The sequence below is a fragment of the Neltuma alba genome, unplaced genomic scaffold (assembly GCF_004799145.2).
Source record: "Neltuma alba isolate B1F8T4 unplaced genomic scaffold, ASM479914v2 tig00011090_pilon, whole genome shotgun sequence".
Classification (NCBI taxonomy): Eukaryota; Viridiplantae; Streptophyta; class Magnoliopsida; order Fabales; family Fabaceae; genus Neltuma; species Neltuma alba.
Window position 1 is genome coordinate 64,297 of NW_021635830.1, and position 23,165 is coordinate 87,461.

The window sequence follows — 23,165 nt, forward strand, 5'->3', positions numbered from 1 at the left end:
AGCATAACTCCTCATTCCAAACATGCCGAAAACTCTAGAGTTTTATGTGAGGAAATCCTAATCACTTGTTACTGTACGGAACTTGAATCCATTGACATTATATGTAAACCTCCTGGCATCATCAAACAGACTATATGTAAGTCTTTTGAGTTTAGCTATGTTGGGTTGTTGTCATTACGTATTCGGTGTGTAAACCAACTCGAAAATTCTCTATGGACTCTCTTTTCAACCTCAACGCATGTTTGTGAACGAACCCATGGCTGCCGCTTGACATATCTTCTCAATTCCTTGTAAATATGATTGGGGTTATTTGTTACAGAAGGCAATGATAAAGAAATTTTAAATATAGAAAAGAAAATCAGTGTATAACTTATTGGAGAAATGGTTCAACTTAAGTACAATTTATCAAGACATGTTGTGTGCTTGTAACATCTCAGTAGGAGTCAGTTTGAAGTATTTAAACGCTCCAACTAGTTTCCCAATAGCAGGAAAGAAGTTGCTCAAATTGGAAGGGCCCTATGGATAATTGTCAATACGTGAGGGGCGGTTGAAAATTGTCTTGATGTCATCAAAGTATCTAGAATAGAAAGTAAGGACCTCATCTCTAGCATAACCTTTTGCTATTGAACCCTTTGGCCATGCCTTATTCCTGATATAGGATTTAAATTTTCTTAAATACTTGTATGTTTAATCAATTAATAATTGTCTATAATTGAGATTAAAATGTGGAGTATGGAAAGAGATAACATAACATACCTCTCAGTAGGGTACATCTATTGATATTGAATTGGGCCAACAAGTTTTGCTTCTCGAATAAGATGGACAATAAGATGAACCATGATAGTGAAAAAGGATGGAGGAAATGCTATCTCCAAATGACAAAGCGTCAAAATAATTTTATTCTGCAGTTGATCTAGCTCCCAGAGTATCAAAGTCTTCGCATATAACTTTTTAAAAAATGAATATAGCTCCAACAAAACCATACAGACATCAAGAGGGAGTGTGCTTCTGAGTACCAAAGGAAGTAATTATTGCATCAAAACATGCGAGTCATGGCTCTTCAACCCAGTAACCTTTCAAGCTTGATCAATACATCTTGAGATGTTACTGAAATATCTATCAGAGATTTTTATTTTCTTTAATGTTGACAGGAAGATATCCTTATTCTACCTCATCAAGGTGAATTTAGTTGGTTGAAACCTGTCATTATCATCGGGCTAAGCATTTGGATGAATTCCAAGGGCCCATAAATCTTTCCTAGCTGAGAGGTGGTCTTTAGATTTTCTAGGATCGTTGAGCAACATGAACAGCACATTATCACATACATTCTTTTTGATATGCAAGACGTTAAGACTGTGGCAGATCAAATTAAATTTCCAATAAAAAAGGGTGAAGAAGATATTTCTTTTTCACCACTACATTTGGCTAACCATCAAATGTGCCACGAGAACATCATCCGACTCGTTCAACTTTGTCAATCTTACCAAACTCGACATCAACACCTTCGTGCTGCCCAAATATATCCAAGCTAGATAAAGTAAGAGGATGATCTCTTTTTTCTTATTTACCATTGAAGTGATTCTGTTATAATCTAAAGTTGTGCTTCAAATCAAGAAACTATTGGTGCCCCATAAAGTAACATATATGATTATGTGGAAGGCGCACAGCTTCGGACTCATAATTACACTCAGGACAGGCCAACCCAGTACACATATTGCAACCGAATAATGTTCCCAACAAAGAAAAATCACTAATCATACACATTAAGGCTGCACAAAAGTTGAAAAGGCTTTTCTCATATGAGTTATAGGTTTCCATACTAGTAGTCCACAAATCGATCAATTCCTATATCAATGGTTGTAGGTAGACATCTATATCATTTACGGGTGCTTTCTTCCCAAAAATGATCATGGAAAGCAAAAAAGAGCTTGGTTTCATGTACATCCAAGGTAGAAGATTGTATGGAATTACATCACATGCCATATACTGTAACTAATGCTCATGTTATTGAAGGGATTAAAATCATCGGTCACTAATGCAATTCGAACATTTCTAGGATTAGCGGCAAAATTTGGAAATTCTAAATTGAATGCTTTAAATGCCTCAAAATCTTGTGAGTGCCTTAACTTGCCATCTAAATTTTGGTCAACATCATACCACCTTATATGCTCAATCTTTTTTATGACATATACATTCTTTGCAATTGCAGCTTCAAAGGAAAGTACCTAAGAATTAAAATATGAAAAAATATATTAGTTTGTTAATAAAATAATCATAAAAAATAAAACATTAAAGCAAATAATACCTTAAAATCTTTACAAGTTTCTTCTTCTTCTTTTTTCTCTTTCGTGTGAGCTTATACCTAGACGTCTTGCACCTTTTACAAATTTTCTTGCTTGCATCCTCTCCATAGTACAACATACAATCATTTGGGCATGCATCAATTTTTGTGTAGTTCAGGCCAAGCTTGTTAATCATCTTCTTTGCTTCATAACAGGATGGTGGAAAATCTGTATGAGGGAATGCATCTATCAATAATTCCAAAAACATTGATATTCCCTTGTTTGTAATACAAAACAAGCATTTTATATGATGTACTTTACCAAGAATAATAACTTTGAGTACTTTAGCTTATCATCTTCATTCATGAGGTCAAAAAAACTTTGAGCAGCTTCATTCTTTATGAACTCTAGTTAAGGTCCTTGTACTTCTTCAGTGGATATATGTTCGTGAACCCCAAATACATCAAGCACAGCGTCTTTGATAGGATCATACTCCTCTGCTTCCACTCGTATTCAGGAAATTGCAGGACTTGACTAAGAAATTATATCGTGTTGTTCACCATAAAAAGACCAAAATGTATAATTTCATAAGAAAGGCTTGAAAATTAAACAGTCTCTAACAACATCTCATAGGTGTCACTTATTGAAATTGTATTTAGGATATGAACAATGAAGTTTACCGTTAGTAGTTGCATTGGCAGAAGCAAATTCTAAGAAGGAGGTTAATCCAGCCAAATACCATTAAAACGTACATGACAACTTGATCCTTGTCTTATCCATCATTTATGCAAGTAAGAGTAGGGAAAGATTTCATAGAAAAACTCAAATCAAAGTAGAAATGAAGTTTGGAATGTCTAAGATGGTTAAAAGGCAAAAAAATAATGGTCGAATTTCTATAGCGGTTATAAAACTACTACAAACTTAACAAAACCATAGCTAAAACCAATTGTCAAAATTTTGTAGCGGTTATAAAACCGCTACTAAGTTCAGGCATGGATGGGAAAATAAAATTTCAAACTTTGCAGTGTAACATCCTAAATTTTATTTTAGAATTAAAAAAAAGAAAAAAATTTAAATATATATAATAATAAATAAAATATACAATATTATATTATTATAAAATAATATTTTATTTGTAAAACAAAAAAAAATTCATATTCCAATGAAAGTTCAGTGGAAGGTGAGGAGTGAATTTATTAGGGGGACCTCGCCCTAATAAATGTGTGGGGGTACTAAATATACCCCCCACAATTCAGTTTTTTTCCGTGCGCAAGAGAGAAGAGAGAAAGAGAGAAAGAGAGCGAGAGAGAGCGAGAGAGAGAGATAGCAAGGGCATAGCGGTGGCCATAGTAAAAGAGATGACAATCTTTAAAGATATTTTAGGTACATGAAATCACTTTTTTTTATCAAACTTTTTTCATGAATATTTTCTATATATTTTAAGTTTTATAATGACAGTATTATTATAATAACTAGAGAAAATTTTGAGACTTATATATAAGATAAGTATTGAGTTTTGATAATAGATGACCATAGAAATTTAGAGGTAAATGACTAGTAAATTTTAATCAGTTTAGATTTTGTCTATTTGTTAATTTTCAGTATTTAAATTAATTTGTTTAGCTAAAAAGTCTGTTATATATGATATATATATATATAATATTTTTGCTGATCAAAATTAAGTTAAATATTTTTTTTGAGTTGTTTGACATATTATTGAAATTTTAATAGGTTTTTTTTTTGTTGGGTGACTGGATATTTTAAAATAATTATTTTAGCTAAAATTCTATTATTTATGAAGAAAAAGAAATATGATAGTTATATCATTAAAATTTTGGTTAGATTATTTATTTATAAATATTTGATGTACTATTAAATTTTTTATGGTTTGATTTTGAGGTCTAACTTGAAATAAAATTTTTAGAATTTAAAATATAATACTTTCATATTTGAGAATTTTGGAATATTCTTTCTATTAGAGTAAATAATCCAGAGGATATAAATGAATAATTTGGCTTGTTAGAAAATTTATGATTTAGTTTTAAAATACTTAATTTTAGGTTATAAGCGTTGTGAAAACTTAGAATAAAAATTAAATTAAATTAAATTAGAAATTTAACTAATATATAAGCTTAATTAATTAGCTTATATTAATGTGTGGTCATATTAATAGTATAGATTAATTATTGGATTATTGGTTTGAGCACGGGATTGACTTTTTGGTAATTTTTTTTATAGCTTTAGTAAAAGATAACCACTTTCCACTTGTTATATATGCTTGTATGATGTTTGTGAGTAATTTCGAATTACTTGAGATTCTTAAAATGCCATTAGGATATGATTTGAGCAATGAAATTTATTATTGAAATTGCCTTGAGATACTTTATGTTATTGAAAAATAGTTATGAAATTATGAATTTATAAAGCTGTCATGTGGGACATGAATTTATTGAGAAATGGTTTTGAAGATTGATGTTGATTATTGAAATTTCGAAATCTCGATTTTGGTAAATGTGAAAGTTATTATGTTATTAGTAAATGATTATTTTATAAATCTCATGAGTATAAATATGAAAGGGGATGGTGAACATTGATTAGTGGGAGACATATTACAGGGAGAACAAGGGGTGAATTTTGTACATATTATAGAGGTAATAAGGTGGTAGGACGCCAGATGTATACTGGTTGATCCTTTGGTCCTTTCATGGGTTATAAGGCATATGACACCCTGAGTGGGGAACCTATAGTCTAGTCTTGTGCTCTGTGGATTTTGGCCCGTTGACATCACTTGATCAATGAGCTTATTATGTTAAGCTACCAGTCACATGGGTCAATACTAGCTCATGGGTTCAGTCAGAAGAAATAAGGTGTAAGGATATAAGGTGAAATTGAGAGTAAGATATTGTATTTTGATGTGTGTGTGTGTGTGTAACCATATGACAATTGTGAATGTTATGATTTTTGTAACTGTTCCACTTGAAAGCTCCCAAGCACTTACTTGTATGCCTGATGAGTAGGATTGTGGGTTACTGAGGCCTTTGTCTCATCCCGTGATTTAATATTTTCAGGTAATAGCTCTAGGGTTGGTCTGTCAGGGAAGACAGCGGAGGCCTAGCTATCAAGTTTATCTTGTATAGCCTCCTTTTTGTTATGTGATGAGTATTTGTATATTATCACATATAGCTCTTTTTGCATACTCTGATTTATCTAAGATTGATTATCTTAGTTACTTTTGTTATTAGATTGCATACTGGTAGAAGGCTAGAGGTCTCCAAGGGTTTGTTTGTGTTTGTGAGTTGTGGATCGACAATGACTTTCGAAAATAGTTACTCAATGTTGGTTTGGAAGAATTTTATTCAGAAAATATCATGTTATGGGCTTAGAGTTAAATGTGATGTTCTAGACTTTGTAAAGTCCATGACCCAATTATTGTGAAATACTATTAATTATACTTAACATTTCTGATGAATCTAATTTCTTTTTATAACCATGGTAACCTTTTCAAATATTACACTAAGATTCTTTTCTACCATGGTTAGTATTATTAAATTTTGGGTTTAAAAAGATTAGTAAGGGGTTGGAGATAACCCTTGTTACATGTAGTGGTTACTAAAAGCCACTACTAATACCAACGATTGATTTATTTTGTAGTGGTTATTGAACAGCTACAAATATCGAGTTGGGAGGGACAATGGAATTTTAAAATTCAAAATTTGCAGGGTTATATAACTGCTATAAATGTCAGATGAGGAGGAAAATTCAAATTTTAAAGTTCAAAGTTAGTAACAGTTTTAAAATCGCTTCAAATTGAAAAAATTAGTTACTATGTTAACATTTAATCCAAATTACTTTATTATGTAGTTTTACTAAAAAAATATACTCAAAGTTCTGTAAATCAAGTTATGAAATAGCTAAATAAATATGATTACTTCAAAAAGAACAACTAAAATTGCATAAGAATTAAATTTCAAGAATTAACTACAGTAATCCAAAAATAAATTAAAGTTTGAATGTTCATGAAAGTAATAAAAGTCGTCAAATTTTGGCTCTTTGTGAAAACTCTACAAAATCATCATCCACGTCCTGACAAAGCAGTTGGTTTTGGGGTTGGAGGTGGGTTTGGGGTTGGGGCTCTGGCTAAGGCAACTGTTGCAAAAGGTCATAATCCTCATCATCCATCGCTATATCTAGGAGCACAGGAGCAGGAGTGCCAGGATTTACCTCCTGCCAAACAATTAAAAGACAAATGACAGGCAAAAGAAAGGGAAGAAAGAGAGAGAAGACAGTATATATATACATGTGTGTACCTTTGAGGGAATCCCCATGAGTATTTAGTGGGCAATATCAAAAGTTGCTGTGGGAGAGAGAAGGACAAAAGCACTATGCATGAAACCCCAAGAGCAAGAACGACAAATAGAAAAGGAAAGGAAAACAAAGGGGAAAGAAGGGATAAAAAGGGATACCTATAGGGTACACGACTTGTGCCGACAGCAAAGCGACTTGTGCTGACGGCAAAAATAATTGAGATAGAGAAAGGAGAAGGCTTTTTAAAAGGGAAACATGTAGGGTTTCACTTTTTTTTTCCAGTTATTTTTTTCCTTATAAATAAAAGATTTTGAGTTAAATTTAAAATAATTTGAAATATCTTGAAGATTTATCTAGATTTTTTTAACACTTATTATTGCTTCTTCTCTTATTTAAATTTGTCACATCCTGAATTTTAGGCCTCGAAACACTGAAATTAGCCTAAAATAGGTAGACTGCCAAACTTCTTTTGGCACAGGTCCTAGAGGTTCCCTAGAGGGACAGAGGGATTCCCAAGGACTAAGTCGCAAAAGAAAAGTTTTTGGGGACTGAGAAAAGAGGAAGTTAGAGACTCAAAAGAAGTTTCAGGGTCCAAGAATAAGAAATAGAGATGAATATAAGCCAATAGTTATGTTGGAGGCCTTAATAAGGTGAATTTTGATGTTAAGCCAAACCAAAAGCAAAATCATAATTTTGCAAAGTTTTGGGCTGGTAAGGCAAAAAATAGAAATTATGCTCGTAAATCCCAGAAAATGGGAAATGGTATGTTAGGGCTTGAACACTTCAAAAAAGTTTCAGAAAAATGGGATAAGGTTTAGAAGCCTATATGAGGCTAAAAATGACGAAAATGCCTCTAAAAGGAATTTGTGGAATTCCTAGGGTTTTAACTGATTTGGAATATTTTCAAAAATAAATTATTTAAAGTATAAGGAGGCATCAGATAATTGGAAGAAAATGGGGAAAAATACTTGAGGAATTATCACATGTTTTAAAAATAGTTTTATCCCCAAAAAGCGAAGAAGTTGGCTTTAATGGAATTTAAAACATATTTACATACTATGTGGGAAAAGTCAAAGTCAAAGGTCTAGAGGTTGACTTTGGACTTAAGAAAAATTAGAAGAATTTCCTATAATGAATAAATAGTATTGGTACCCGGAGATAGATTCTCGAAGTTGTGAACCGATAGAAAGAATTTAGTCAAATTCGCTCCGCAATAGATATTATTAATTATTTTAATCAATATATCTTTTAATACTATTCCACTCAAGCCACGTCTCAAATGGCTTATTCTTTAGCTTCAAACTCATTTTACTGTTCATAAGGAATTTTTGGCTTAATAATAGCCTATCGGGCTCTGTGTCATATGGCTCATATAAATGGCTGCGTGCAAAGACTATATTTTGAATTTCAAATCCCGCCTCATTTCTTATATTTTGAAATTTGAATCTTCCCCATTTATGAATCCTGTCAACACTGTCTTATCCTTTCTATTTCTTCGGCATCACACATTCTCTCTTTCTCGTACGGCTCACTTCTCAACTCCTCCCATATCCTTTTTCTCAGCCTCCACCCGTCAATTTCTTTTTCAAACCGCCTCACTCATATTTTCTTCGTTGGTCTCTTCTTCTTCAGTCTACGTCTTTACTAATGAGGAGCTAAACATTGAAGATGGTGGGGAGATCTGGTGACCACGACAACAGCGGAGAGGCACCGATGAGAATGGCGATGACACTGGGGAAGCAGAGACGAGGAGATCATGGCTATAGGAAGGTGAGTGACAGAAGTGAGGGCTACACATTGGTCCTCGCCCTCTCTATTCCATCGCATTCTTCTTTCTCATTTCTCAGTAAGGATGGTAGGGAGATCTAGCAACCTTGGCGACGACGAAGAAGCCATGATCACGATGGCCATGATAGTTGGGAGGCAGAGATGAGAGGAATCGGCGGTGATTCTTTTCAGGCAAGGATGCGACAGTAGAGAGAAATCGCTGAGGATATGACGGATAAAGTCAGCTTGCAGTGCTTTTGGCTTCTTTCTTTGATTATTATTTTTCCTCTTCTTCTTACATTATATCTTGACCTTCATACCCGCAGCATTTGCCTTCAGGTTCGTTTGAAAAAGGATGGTGGATGTTTCCACTTCATGACATTCCCCCTTCTTTTTCACGAGTATGGAGATTAAAGAGGGCAACGAATCTACGAGATAATAGCGATTGTACATTTATATTGTAATCCTCTATCTCCATTTTATATTTCCTCATTTCAGCAATATTTCAGCTATCGTTTTTTCTCATGCTGCCAAAATTTCATCTTTTTCCCAACCAGATTCAGTGTTGTGGCTACCAACTCTCTCTAGGTTTTCCATCCTTGAACATGTTATCAGTAGGATCAAGGGACATAGCAGAGAGAGGGAGATGTATGAAATGTTTGCAAGTGAATAAGGATCACTATCAAAGAAAGGAAGACAAAATGCTTCTACTTCATGTCAACAATTATGGTCCCACAGACTAGACCTTCATTCAATCCAAGGGCCTTCTTCAATGCAAGTGCAAGTGTTGTTATCTTTTCCAAGTCAAGAAGCTTTGTCCAAACCTCAAGAAGTATTTCTCATTCCTCTTCTCATTTTACCTGTTTTTGTTGATTTGGCATTTGAAACAATATATCAAAATTAATTGATGGGGTTTTTCTGTATTGTAAGGATCTACGCAAAAGACGAAATCAATTCACATAGGTGAAAGAAAGACAGAGCACGTCATTTTCCAGAAAAAATGAAATTGAATAACGGGCGTGTGTGGGGACCTTTTAAACATGTATTTCTCTTCCATCCAAGAGGGGCATCCTGTTGCAAATAAAAATCAAAGTCAAATGTAAACTTTGTACTTTATACGTTGTGCTATTGAAGTCCAACTATTAATTTCATCTATATCTATAGAATATTTTTGATACTATTAACCAACCATGTATATGTCTGCAGAACTTCCCGAGCCACGAAATGCAAAGGATGCTCCAAAGTCTTTTATTATTTAGCATTTGAATGTTTTTTTTTTTCTTTTTGTGATGATCAACATAATATACTTTGAAATGCTGATTCACATTTAAGATTTAGTGCGATGGTTCATGGAATAAGACGGGATAGGATGTCAAGTAGTAAAAAGGTTCATGGGGGTGGATTTTTCAATCAGTTGACATACTGCACATTGGAAGATGTTAGATGTTGTGCAGATTTTTGGACGCGTACTCTGACCTTTGCTTAGAATGCATAATATGGACCGTGGTAGTTTATCCTATGAATAATTAAATTCTAAACCAATGACTTGTAAGTGCTACAGAGCTTCGTATGTAGATAACTTTTGGTAATGCAAAATTGTCCAGCAAAAGTGCGGCGCAGGCTGTAAAATTTGTCTCTAATGAAACCGGTCAAAACTTCTGAAAAAGTTAACTTGACAAGGAAAATCTATTCATCCTTTATCACAAGGAAAAGCCCAAGAGCTGCAAGTCAAAAGTTTAAAATTACATATGACAAGAGAGTTATTCACTTAACCTTTATTCCTTTAATTCCACTCAATTGCCGGATCAATTTGAAAGTGCGAAACATATCTCTGCTATAAAATATAGACAATGAAAAGATCATTTGCCAAGACATCCGATTAGGGCATACAATTATAAGTGAAGCTAATGATTACTTCAGATATAGAAATGAGATATTAACTCCTCGCTGTTACGGCCAAGCAGTACTTTGAGAATATTAATTTGCTCCCTTGATGTGGACACTAACAATGACAATGTTTATGCGTCAAATTTAATGAGTGAGATTTTTTCAAAGCTACAACTCACTAATGAAACAATCTATTTCTTTGTTACCAAGGCTTTTTTAAGACTATACAACGCGCCAAGGAAACCTTTGCGACAATTACTTCAAGTAACTCACTAACACGGCAACATGTATGGTTGCATATACATGAACATAATCATATGTGATCATATAATCATTGTTATTTTTAGTATAATAATAAATCATAATCAGATGCAGGATTTCTGCGCATAAAAAAACCTTCCATTAACAATAACAATGTTTATGTTCATAAAACTTCAGCGTTTTCATGTTTAACATAAAACATAGAATATATAATATTAGTAGTGTAAGATTTTCATCTAAAAAAATAGAAGTTAAGATCATGTTGGTTGTTTGTTGTTTGTAAGCATCTGGTCCTTCGGCTATATTATAGCTGTTGTCACTGAAGAAATAATAGATTAATAGTGACAGTTGCGTAAGAGAAAAGCTGCATGGGTTGATTTTTCAGTTAAAAATCACAAGACCATATTTAAAACTAATGCTGCCATGTCAATTTAAGGACCCCCAACAACTTATTACCAAGTGGATAAAAGGATGCTTACTTATGAAAACACTTTGTTGTCCAATGGGTATAGGCAAATGCAAAGATAACAGAATGCTTAGCTGCCGGAAGTCATGCAATCACGAAATCATTTTTTATATGTCGTAGTTTCCGTTCTTTCTTTTTTTTTTGGCCAAAGTTTTAGTTTCCATGTGGATAATCCAGCATAACGTTATTTAGGTTAAGCATCCCTCATTTGTTTTTCCAAACATATTTCTTTTCCTAGAATCAGCTTATTTCCTGGAGTACAGACATACTTCAACTATGACTATCTCTCTCTCTATGTGGTTGCATTTTTATTCCATATTCAATTCATAGATGTAGCCTCTTCAATCAATATCCTGTAGTTTATCCAACAAAGTAATAAACTAACCTGCCATGAAAACACTAAGGTCATGTTTGATACTAGGTATTAAAGTTTAAGGGATTGGGAACGGAGTTGGGAATGGGAATGGGAATGAGAATGGGCATGGGATTGGAGTTGGTATTAAGTTTTAATATTATCTTTGGTCTGGGATGGGATGAAGAAAAAAATAGGTAAGACCCAACTCAAACAAAAATTAGTAAAAAGACATGATTGCCCTGGTTTTCTTCTGTTCTTCCACCTTCCAAAAGTCCATCCCCGCCAGATAGCTGAGCACATTCCATGCTCATCACAATTTGAACAATTCAGATCGATTTTAGATGGTTCATACTAAATTTAAGTTTTTTATATATTTTAATCAACTTTTTGTTTTAATAGATACAAAATTTTAATTTTAAGTAAATATAATATCATAACTAAGATATCTTTAAAAAATAAATTTACCAGTAAAAAAATTATATATTAAAAATTTTAAATCTGAACCATCCATATTAGATTTTGGATGGTTTAAATTGTATTATAGTGATAAGCACATAGTATTCATTGTTATGATGAGTACTGAATAAAGACCATTAAATAGGTTGGAGATGGCATTTAATGACGCATGGTGATTCTGGTGACTTTCTTTGTATCAAATAATAATATTAGCAAACAATAAATTAAGCACTATGGAAAGCATCTGGAAATTACGCATTTATTAGCTTTAGATATTTTCGTCATATGTTGTGGATTATAGGCCCAATAGATTTTTTTTTTCCCCCTTACTAAGTAATGATATTCATCCTAATTACAATATCAGATATTTTCATCAATACGTTAAAGCATCGTGGTGGGACGTGGTTAGAGAGGGGGGGAAAAAAAACAGAGAGCCAAATGCCAATTTAATCTATTGGGAGATACTTAGAGAATTGCAAATAAAATGCTCTCCAAGTGTTAAGTGGAAGCATCGCCACAAAAGAAAAGCTTGAACCGCACGATAGTACAAGAGAGAAGGAACTCTGTTTTTTCCTCTTCAATGGTTGTAGCGTTAACACTTCGATTTTTTTTTTTTTAAGTGTAAAGAGACATTATTTTAGGTGAGGTTCTCATTTAAAGTAATTGCTCCCCGTGCAACGCATGGGACAGCATCATCTAGTTATTTTAATAGAAGAACAAGGGAAGAGCATCACTCTCTCTTTGGGCATGTTATATAATGCCATGTGGATTTATTTGAGGTGAGAAAATGATGCCATAACATGTCCCAGTGGTGCCGGGTAAGTCAGGGCCAAAAAAAGTACCATATACGGTACAAAATGGCAAAATAGGTGAAGAAATACCTAAGGGTTGTATTTTGCACGAATTTTATATTAATTTCCTCCTTGTTTTAATGCCAAAATGATGAAAGAATATGGAGGAGACAAGTGTATAGTTAGATGGGAAAAGAAGGTATTACGTGTACGGCTGGATGCAAGACACGTGTATGGTCAGTTGCAAGACACGTGTATAGTTGGATTAAAAGCATGTGGATTGATGATGTGAGCATGATGTCATCATGATAAGGTAAGCATGATATCATGGGACACTTGTCACCACAAGATTAAAAGAGAAAATGGATGGTCCAAATCAAACCACACATTTTAAAGATTAACGGCCCAGATTTAGTCTTGTTTTCTATATATACCCCCTCCCCTCCCCTCATTTCGTCCTAACCTCATAAAAACCATGGGAAAACTCTTGTAAAATAGATTCTAGAGAGATAAAGAAGAAGGAGAGAGGAAGGCCAAGTGATCCTATGCAAGATCAAGCTCTAAAACAAGGTATGTTTATGGTTTTTGATGTAGTTTTCACTAGCCTTGTTGTTATTGAGCTTGGTTATGGATTTTAATGATTTTTGGGAGCTTGAAATTCTAAGGGGACATGCTACACGAAATTCTTAAGGATAGGAGAAGATGAAATTGATGTTAGAATAATATTCAAAGGCTTGAAAGGAACATGAATCAAGTGGTTTTATGCTGAAATTGGTTGAATTTCATGATTGTGTAACTTGAGAAAATGTTTTGGCCAGACCTGGTTCTTGTGTCTAGGATGTGATTTTGATGATTTTGATGCTTCCAATGTGTTTGAAATGGAAAATTGTGTAGGGATAAGATGAAAGGATGAACTTGGAAGCATTGAAATCAAAACTGAAAATTACATGACAGATTTTGCTTTGGGCCTAGGACCAAGGGAAGGAGCTATATTTTGATGAATCTAAGCTCATATTTGGATTCATTGGGCAAAATTGTATAGGATTGGCCTAAACAAACAATTTTTACAAAACTAGAACACTACATTATAAATTAAGAAAATCGGGATTAAGTTTAAGGACATAAGTCTTTCGTGTTATGTAATTCTTGGTCTTAATGAGTAATGTGACCCTTGTGGCTATGATTAGGACCTTGATGCATCCAAGAGAAGGTTTGAATGTGGTTAAGCAAGCAACCTTAATAGTTGGAAGCAAAAAGGATTAAGAAGAAAGCTTAAAGATACAAGGTAGCAAACTTTACCCTACTCTTATGTGCTTGGTATTTGCTTGCATGTATGACATGTTTTGTGTTTATATGGTTTTATGCACTCATGCATTATGATTGCGAAAATGTTTGAAATGTGTCATAGGTCTATGTGTTTTATAGTTAATGCATGATGATTTCCAAACATGTCATTATGTTATAAAGATGTTAAGTTGCAAGCATGTTATGAATGCCAAGCTTGCCATGTATGCTTAGGTAGTTATTGTTTGCTACTAAGATTCTCCCCAATCTCACCCTCCCTTAGCTAACCATAGTAGGTCAAATGATAGAGAGAAGGCATACGTGAAGAAGGGCAAGAAGATAGAAGCAAAATGACCTCTGTAACTTCAAGTCGCGACCAGAAAGTACCAAGTCACAACCCGGATATTCTATGGACTCAATTTGTGACCTGGAGGTATCAAGTCATGACCTAGACTGAAAATTCGGGGAAAAACTTCAATTTTGCTATAAAAGTTTAATCTAAGGGCTTGTTTCATGATCTACTTAAACCATAACGCTTCCAAACGTATACTCTGAGGGGTTAAAGATAGGATGTTTCAAAATTCCGATTAAAACTAACTTCAATATAATAAGACATTTGAAACATTTTGAATTTCAAACCATTTCATCTTCATTTTTCCTTTAGTATTTTTATCTTTATTATTATTATTATTATTATTAGTACTACTACTATTATTGTTGCTACTATTTCTACTACTACTAGACAGACATAACATAATTATTTGTGATTATTTCATTCAATTTGATTCTCTCTTCTCTTTTTTTCCCCCTTACTTTCTTTAATCTTTTGTGATAAATTTAAATAGTAACAAAATTTACTTATCCCAATTTTCTGTAAATAGTTAACTATGAAACCCAATTAAAATGTTGGGATGTTACAAGCTTGGCTAGCTAACTTGGATTCAACTAGAGATATCTCAATTCTTATTTTTATGATGTAAAGTGTAAGATCTAATTACGAATTAGACGGATGAAGAATAAGGGATCTAATTTAGAGAAAATGACAGAGAAAAATGATTGTTGATTTTGAAAATCTCCAAATAGTCCTAAATTTAGGCACACACGACAAAATGAGAATTTTATAATTTTATAGGATGACCATATTATCCTTATGAATTTCTTTTCAGAAAAAAAAAATCTTAACTCCCCCTCACCAACCTGCGACCGGAGCTAACTATTTTTTGGGGATCTTTTTCAATATTCTTAACGTGATTATTAACTCTTATAATGATATGTTTAACTCCATTAACACCATTAATAAAATTAAAAGATAAGATGACACTTTATGTCTAATTTTGAAATACTATCATTTAATTATAAACTCATATGAAAAAAATAGGATACATAGTCATTGAAAAACTTAATATAGTGAATATAACAAACTTGATTTAAATATTTTCCAAAGATTGAAATTTTCAATAATTATGTGCATAAAATCAAGTTATTTAATTACTTTTTTCTTTAAAGTACATTAAGTTAAAAATTAAAAGATTATTAGTTACAGGGTGTTATATATACTCAATAACAGATGTTGCGAAATAATGCAAAATCTTTTCCACATGTGTGTATTCACATTGACTCGGCCTTCTTTGTTCTCATTTTGTGAATGTAATAATTCCAATTTGGTTCCACATAAATGCCAGACCGACGTACACTTTGAAATTTATTTGATATCTCCAAATTATTGTGGACATCCAAATTACTCTATCTCACATTCTTGTTATAAGAGACTTGTAATCGAATTACAAGTTTAAAAAACAGTTAAAATTAGTTAAATATAATAAATATGGAAAAAATGAACTTTTTTCTTCCAAGCATGCCCTTATTTATAAAAGGTTGGTAAGGGAAAGAAAGTATGAAAGAGCATATAATATGCCAACTTTTTAATTAATGCAATATAAAAATCAATTATGGGCAAAAATAATAAAAATACATTAAATATTCAAACAACTATAATTGGAATACTATAAAATACTCCTCTGGTCTTATTTATAGGGTAGATGAAAAAGATTTTTTTTTGTCGTATCTATAGGGCACTTAGAGAAATTTTTTGTATTTATGTATAATTTTACTCTTCATTTATTATCAAAATGTTTACATGAGGTATAATGTCTATTAAATAGGGATTAAATTGTAAAGTTGTTGAATTTTAAATGAGAGTTAATAAAATTTAAGACTTTTTTTAATTTGTGTAAAATATGTTACAAGTAACTTATAAATAGTACGGGAAGAGTAGGAGCAAAACAATTCAAATTCAAATTTGAGGCTGAAAAGGACCCAAGGGAGTATTTAATATCTCAATTTAATCCGACGTCTCATGATGACAGCATGGTTGGTAATGGTAGGTCAACGGCCAACCGTCTCATTTGTAAAATTAGATTTTTTTTTTTTTTTGTGCACTTGAATGGTGGTAAATTTGCTTTGTCTATATAGGGAATATGTTGCTTTAATTTGGTTGGTATAATGAGTCATGATTGATAGAAACAAATACAATGATGTGATAGGTATGATGAATATGTAGGAAAAAAAGCGGATAAAAATTAGTGTGGCATCAGGAAAAACTGACAAAATATATTTTGCTCCTTTATTAGCTTTTAATTTAATTGGTGTCTTAACTTTAGTTCGTGACGTATAAGCTCTACAAAATCTCATTATTCCAGCACATTTTCAGTCTCTTTCTCATGATTTTGAGGGCTAATTACGCATAATTCACATTTATATTTTAGAATTTGCGCTGTTTATATGATATATTGAACTCAAGTGAATTCTTGAGTAAAGTCTGAAGAGATTAATTATTTTAGTATATTTGGGAATTTACAAGTTTTGTGGTGCGGATGAAGGTTGGAAATGGAAGATAGATGCATAAAAGGATTCCTTATTTCAAGTCTTGAAGGTTAAAATTAAAGACATAGCATGGAAGCATTGGAGGGAAAATGGAGTCAACAAGTGGAGGAACCCTAGAAAGCATCAAATAGCCACTGCAATTGGTCTCAAAAGCCATGGCGATTGATACTGTCCAGAAGCAATATCCTCTGCACTACTATGCATTTTACTAACTTGACCGAAAAATGAGGGTATGTAAGAGAGGGTTGTGCGATTTTCTGGCATTCTTCACACTTCCAAACTTTCTGGGAGAGCTTTCTGTTAGGGCTTCAAAGGATTGGAGGATTTGAAGTTTGGGGTCAAGAGTTTTGAAGCATTTTGGAGCTCTTTCCTTGGGTTTCTTCTATTTTCCTTTTTCTTCTTTACATTCATACTATTATGGATTTGATTTCTGTAGAAAGTTATAGTTCTTTTCAAATCATGAGTGGATAGTAAACTTGTTCTAGGATTGTTTTGAACCTTTGTATGTATTGAAGCTTGTTCTTTTATTTCTTTTGAGTATTATAATGATATATGTGTTGGTTTTATTCTGTGCTTACTGCTTCACTTTGACTGGTCACCATTTTGAAAGATTTGTTAATCTTGATTAGTCTTGAGAGGGCTAGTTTTGATTTAAAACTTGATTACACTACTAAAAAAACAAGGTATTAGTGACGGAATTTGGCGACAGAATTTCATTTCGTCGCTAATTCATTGCTAATCCCTCACAAATTTCGTCACTAAAATTAGAAACGGAATTTAGTGACGGAAAATTTCTATCACCAAATTAGTGACGAAATAAAATTCCATCACTAACAGAGACAATTAGTGACGGAATCTTATTCCGTCACTAAATTCTATCACAAGTCCGTCGTTAATTTTGTTTTAAATGATTAGTGACGGAAAAATTCCGTAACTAATTTCCGTCACCAACTCTCATTTTGTGATGGAAATTAGTGACGGAATTTTTTCGTCACTAATTTCTGCCGCAATTCCATCACTAATCCGTCACAAAAAAATATAATATAAATATATAATAATTATTTTTTAAACTTATTATTAAAATAAAAATAAATATATCATAATTTTTAAATAATATATTATATAAAAATTAAAAATACAAATATTATAAAATAAAAATATATAATATATAATATACTTATTATTTTATTAAATATTTGAATAAAAATACAAATTAGTAGAAATTTTTTACTTAAATATAAAAACTAAATTCAAATAAATAATAATATATTAAATTATGTATATAATATTTATTATATATGTTTGTATTTGTTATTAGAAATATTATATATATTTATTTTTGTAAAAGAATTTCGTAGGTACTTCTCAGTTCAACTGGCAAAAGCTTCAGCATGCGTGCAAGAAGTCTTAGGTTCAAACTAACACTTCTTCACAAATTAGCTCAATTTGTGACATGGCGATGATGTGGGCAAGGCGATGATGTGGCGGCTCATAATGATGGACACGTGGCAATGACGTGGACGCTATGATAACATGGCTGCATGGGAGAGAGGAGGAGTTGAGGTGGCATCCAATGATGGACATGTGGCGATGACGTGGGTGACAAGATGATGTGGCAACATGGGAGAGAGAGGAGTTTGTGAGGTGGCAGCCATTGATGATGTAGTGGCTCATAGTGATGGACACGTGGCGATGATGTGGTATTTTAAATTTATAAAATAAAAGAATTTAGTGACGGATTAGTGACGAAAATTTTCGTCGCCAATTTGTGACGGAATTTTTCGTCACAAATCCATCATTATTTTATGACAGAATTTTTGTGGGATATCCGTCACTAATTAGTGATGGATTAGTGACGAAAAGTTTTCGTCACTAATCCGTCAGTAATTCGTCACTAATTAGCGATGGAATTTTGAATTCCGTTACTAGTTATTTAGTGATGGTGGAATTAGTGACGGAAAAAATTCCATTGCTAACTGAATTCTGTCACCAATCTGTCGCTAATACTTCACTAATTTTAATTAGTGACGGAAATTCCGTCACTAAATTCCGTCACTAATTTGATGTTTTTTTTGTAGTGTTAAAATCATGTTTGACTTGAAATTCTTAAGTGAATGAATGGTTTGTTGGATTCGTTAGAGATAATCTACCAACCTAACACTGTCAAAGCAAGATTGATTTACCAAGGTGATTTTCATTAAGCGTTTCAAGAGATTGAGTATTTTAAATAGAAAGATAAAATTGGTGAAAAGTGTTTCCAAATACTTTAGGTTCTTGGACAAGTAAATTTTATCATTGAAAAACCTTTTTGAGTGAAAAGAATAGTTTCAAGAAGTGCAAAGGGGATAAACAATCCTAGGTCTTCAAAATATTGAAGTTGAAGATATATTTTTGAGTTTAATTTTATAGCAACTTAATTTGGTTTAAGAACTTATCAATTCAATAATTTTTTTTCCTTAGCTCAACCTAATTTTTTAGGAAAAATGACAGAAAAATACCTGTTAAATTTTACAAAGACAAATAGGCCATGCTGACTGCTTTTGTAACGGTTCTAACTACTCATGCATTGGTTTTGATAAGTCAAAATATGTCAAAATCACCTATTTGTCATTTTAAATTTCAATAGGCATTTCTCTGTCATTCTCCCAATTTTTTATCATGTTTGCGGTAATTGGTTCATTTTCACTTCAGTCCTTGAGGGAACGACACTTTCTGAACCTATAATACTTGTTAACAATTCGTGCGCTTGCGGTCAGGCCGAATGGTGAGCAGTGGCTTTTTAGTCTCTAATTTCATTATCGTGAACGCAACTGATAAAAAATACTGAAAAAACAATTTTCTATGGGCACAAAGCATTCTAAAATGTCATTTTGATCAAATCATTTTATTTCTTAGAAAAAAAACCCACCTGTATTTTATTCTTTAATTTTTTTTTCAACCATATGAAGAAAATAAATTAAAAAGAGATTAGGTGCACACAGTTGTCAGATTTCCTATATACCAAAGGTGTAATGTTAAAGTAATGCGTTAATTTAAGTCCCATTTGGAATCACGTTTAAAATAACTTGTAAGCATATTTTACATAAATTGAGATAAATTTTTTTTTTACATACTTAACTCGTATTTCATAAATCATGATTAAAAAGTTACTTATAAGTCATTGCAAATGGACCAGTAATAAAGTCTAGTAGGCCAGCCAATCAACGCACTTATTCATTCGTTTTTCTAACGTAAAAGCATGCTGTAAAGCAATAATTTAGTCCCTTCTCATGATAAAGTCTTTAGCATTCTTTTGAGATTTTAGAATGCTTTATTAGCCGTTGAAGCTTGTTTTGCAACATTTTTTGTTAATTGGACTAATGGTGTCAGAGTTAAGAATTAAAAAAATTCTTGAATAAAATCAAGGCACCATGTTAAAACCTAATTGAAAATTAAAGAATCAAAAGTATACTAGTTTAAAATCATTGAATAAAGCTAAGGGACTACTCCTCTGATCTTATTTATAAGTCATCTCTAACATATTTCACATGACGTGTAGACCAAGAAAAATCCTCAACTTTATGAATTTTCATTTTAAATCTAATAAAATTTTAACTTTATCCTTATTTAATATACATTATACCATGTGATAACAAAGTTAACATAATAATAAATAAAGAGTAAAATTAAACATTTATATAAAAAAATTTCTCTGCCCCATAAATAGGACTAAAAAGTATGTCCTACATAAATTTATGAATTAAAAAATAAAATAATCCATAAAATCTTTAAAAGATAAAGCCATGAATCCATTTTACAGTTATCTAGCTTTCATGAATCCATCTTTCTTAGTTTCAAGTTGCATAGCTGATAGGAGGAGAGAGTCGAATTCAGGTTGAACGAATAAATGCCCACCCAAGTAGCCAAGTGTTTCAACAGTGTGACAATAGTGGTTCAAATAAGGTTGTCAATTTAACTCATCCAAGTAGCCCACATATGATGGGTTGGCCTAATAAATAATAATTAATAACCTGTCTGTTACATTAACTTTGATAGCTCCACAAGAGACTGGCACGTGCTCCTCTATAACATAGAATCTAATTAGGAAGCTAATACTGATTCTATATATAAGATTTATTTTACAAGTTTATCAATTTTTTTAAAATTAACCCTATTAATAGTCTCCCAACAATAATCAAGTAAGAGAAGGAGGGAGGGAGGGAATGAATTAAAAAAATATCATATTAACTAATTTGACTGGCATTATTAATCTACTCAAATTAATTAATTAGGTCTTACATTAAAAATTGGATGAGTGTATATATATATATATATATATGTATGTATGTAAGTATGTATAACTCCAAGAAGATCAACCAAACCTCATCAAACTTGCAATTCCATTCAACCCATTCTTTTCTTATATATATATATATATATATATATATATATATATATATATGCGTGCCCTAACAGCACACCAAGCTTTCAAATTTTTTGTATTTAAAGGTCCTCAATCTGTGTCCCAGGAAACTCAACCAAACCTCATCAACCTTCTTGCAATTCCCTTGAACCCATTTCTTTTCTTTTGTTGTCTTCGAAACCTTTCATTGACTGAGAAATGGCAGAAGCTAAGGTTGAGATTGTATCTAGAGTCAACATAAAGCCATTATGTCCAACTCCAAATCACCTAAAGCACTTCAAATTTTCTCTCCTTGATGAGCTAGCTCCTCCTCCTTCTGTTTATGTTCCCATTGTTCTCTTCTATGCTGCTTCTGATCATGATTTTCCCAAAATATCCCAAAAGTTGAAGACTTCATTATCTAAAGTTTTCACTCTCTACTATCCATTTTGTGGAAGAATCAAAGGAAACAAAGGCAATCTCTATGTTGATTGTAATGATGAGGGTGTCCATTATCTTGAAGCCAGAGTGCTCTCAAAGCTCTCAGATTTTCTCGAGAATAATACAAACCAACAACTCAATGAGATTAAAGGGTTTCTTCCATTAGATCCCTACAAACCTAAGCTAGATGATGATGATGAAGATCGTCTAATAATGGCTGTTCAGGTTACTGAGTTTGGCTGTGGAGGCATAGCAATTGGTGTGTGCATCTCACACAAGGTTTGTGATGGAAAAACAGTAGCTTCATTCCTTCAAGCTTGGTCTCAAAAGGCAAATATGGGAGATGGAGGTGATGTAGTGGCTTCTTCTTCATCTTTCAATATGAAAGCTTCTTTGCTTTTTCCACCCAAAGGCCTAGAGATTGATGTCAATGACAAGATAGGTGAGAAGAATACCACAACGAAGAGATTCTTGTTTAGCGAAAATAGTTTGTGTACACTAAAAGAAGAAGTTTCAAGAGGTTGTGGCTTTAAGCCTACCAGAGTTGAAGCCGTGACAGCTTTAATATGGAAATCAGCCTTGGAAGCTGCAATAACCACAGAGACAAGTCAGAAAAGTAATAGTTCATTCATGTTACATGCTGTGAACATTCGAAGTCGAATGTTACCACCGTTGCCAGAGGATTCTATGGGTAATCTCTTTGTATCTGCCACTTCTCCGTTGGTAGAAGTTGACAAAGAAATGAAGGTAGAACTACAAGACTTGGTTGAAGTAGTGAGAAAAACCATAAAAATGGTTGATGGGGATTATGTCCGCAAGCTTCAAGGAGGAGAAGGTCAAGAACTTGAAATCCTTGAATCAATGTTACAAAAGTTGTATTTGGTGTATGAGAAAGGTGTTCCTTATTACATCTTCACTAGCTGGTTGAGGCTTGGTTTCTATAAAACAAACTTTGGATGGGGCAACCCAACGTGGGTTTGTACTATTGGAGTGCCAGTAAGAAATGTGGTTATTTTGATGCCAGCTCGTTCTGGGGATGGAGGAATAGAGGCTTGGGTCACCTTGAATGAGTTTCACATGTCCCAATTTGAAACCAGTCCTCTACTTCTTCAATTTGCTTCTTTTGACCCTTAACTACTTCCTGTTCATCTGAAAGTATATATATGTATTTGAATATTGTTTGCTGGATTTCATATTGAGTTGTTGGTTAAATATGTATTGGATTGATAAGACGTGATCAAGTAATTTTATATATATATATATATATATTGAAGTTTAAGTGTTATCCACTATATATATGTTGGAAGATCCTTCAAAAGTTTTATCTATCCCAATGCCCAAAGGTCTCCGCCAACATTTATAAGCGTTATCAACTTTTTTTGTTTGCGATCAAGGGTTACCTATCAATCTTTAGGTTATAGTGTTTGTTGTTTCTTCATTGATTGACAATCATCGTCCATGTTTGGTTAAGCAATGGAAGTTTAAATAAGCCTGTTTGAAATCAAATAAGTGATTACGAAGCCTGTTTATTTTGTTTAGGTAATTTTTATAAAATTCTGATGAATTGTGATTTCACTCTTTCACTGTACTTTTAGGATAAGCATCA

The 23,165-nt window shown here is 32.7% G+C and overlaps 1 protein-coding gene and 1 long non-coding RNA gene across 2 annotated transcripts; both read left to right on the forward strand.

Annotated features, from left to right (window-relative positions):
• The first annotated feature begins 8,459 nt into the window (after window positions 1-8,459).
• On the forward strand, window positions 8,460-8,963 carry LOC114761214 (uncharacterized). The gene is made up of 3 exons (XR_003742122.1): window positions 8,460-8,594; window positions 8,681-8,814; window positions 8,912-8,963. It is a non-coding gene; the product is annotated as an uncharacterized LOC114761214 (long non-coding RNA).
• A 12,374-nt stretch (window positions 8,964-21,337) lies between these two features.
• On the forward strand, window positions 21,338-22,693 carry LOC114761215 (vinorine synthase-like). Its single transcript, XM_028950544.1, has one exon. The coding sequence runs from the start codon at window positions 21,338-21,340 to the stop codon at window positions 22,691-22,693; it is 1,356 nt and encodes a 451-aa protein (XP_028806377.1).
• Window positions 22,694-23,165: the final 472 nt, after the last annotated feature.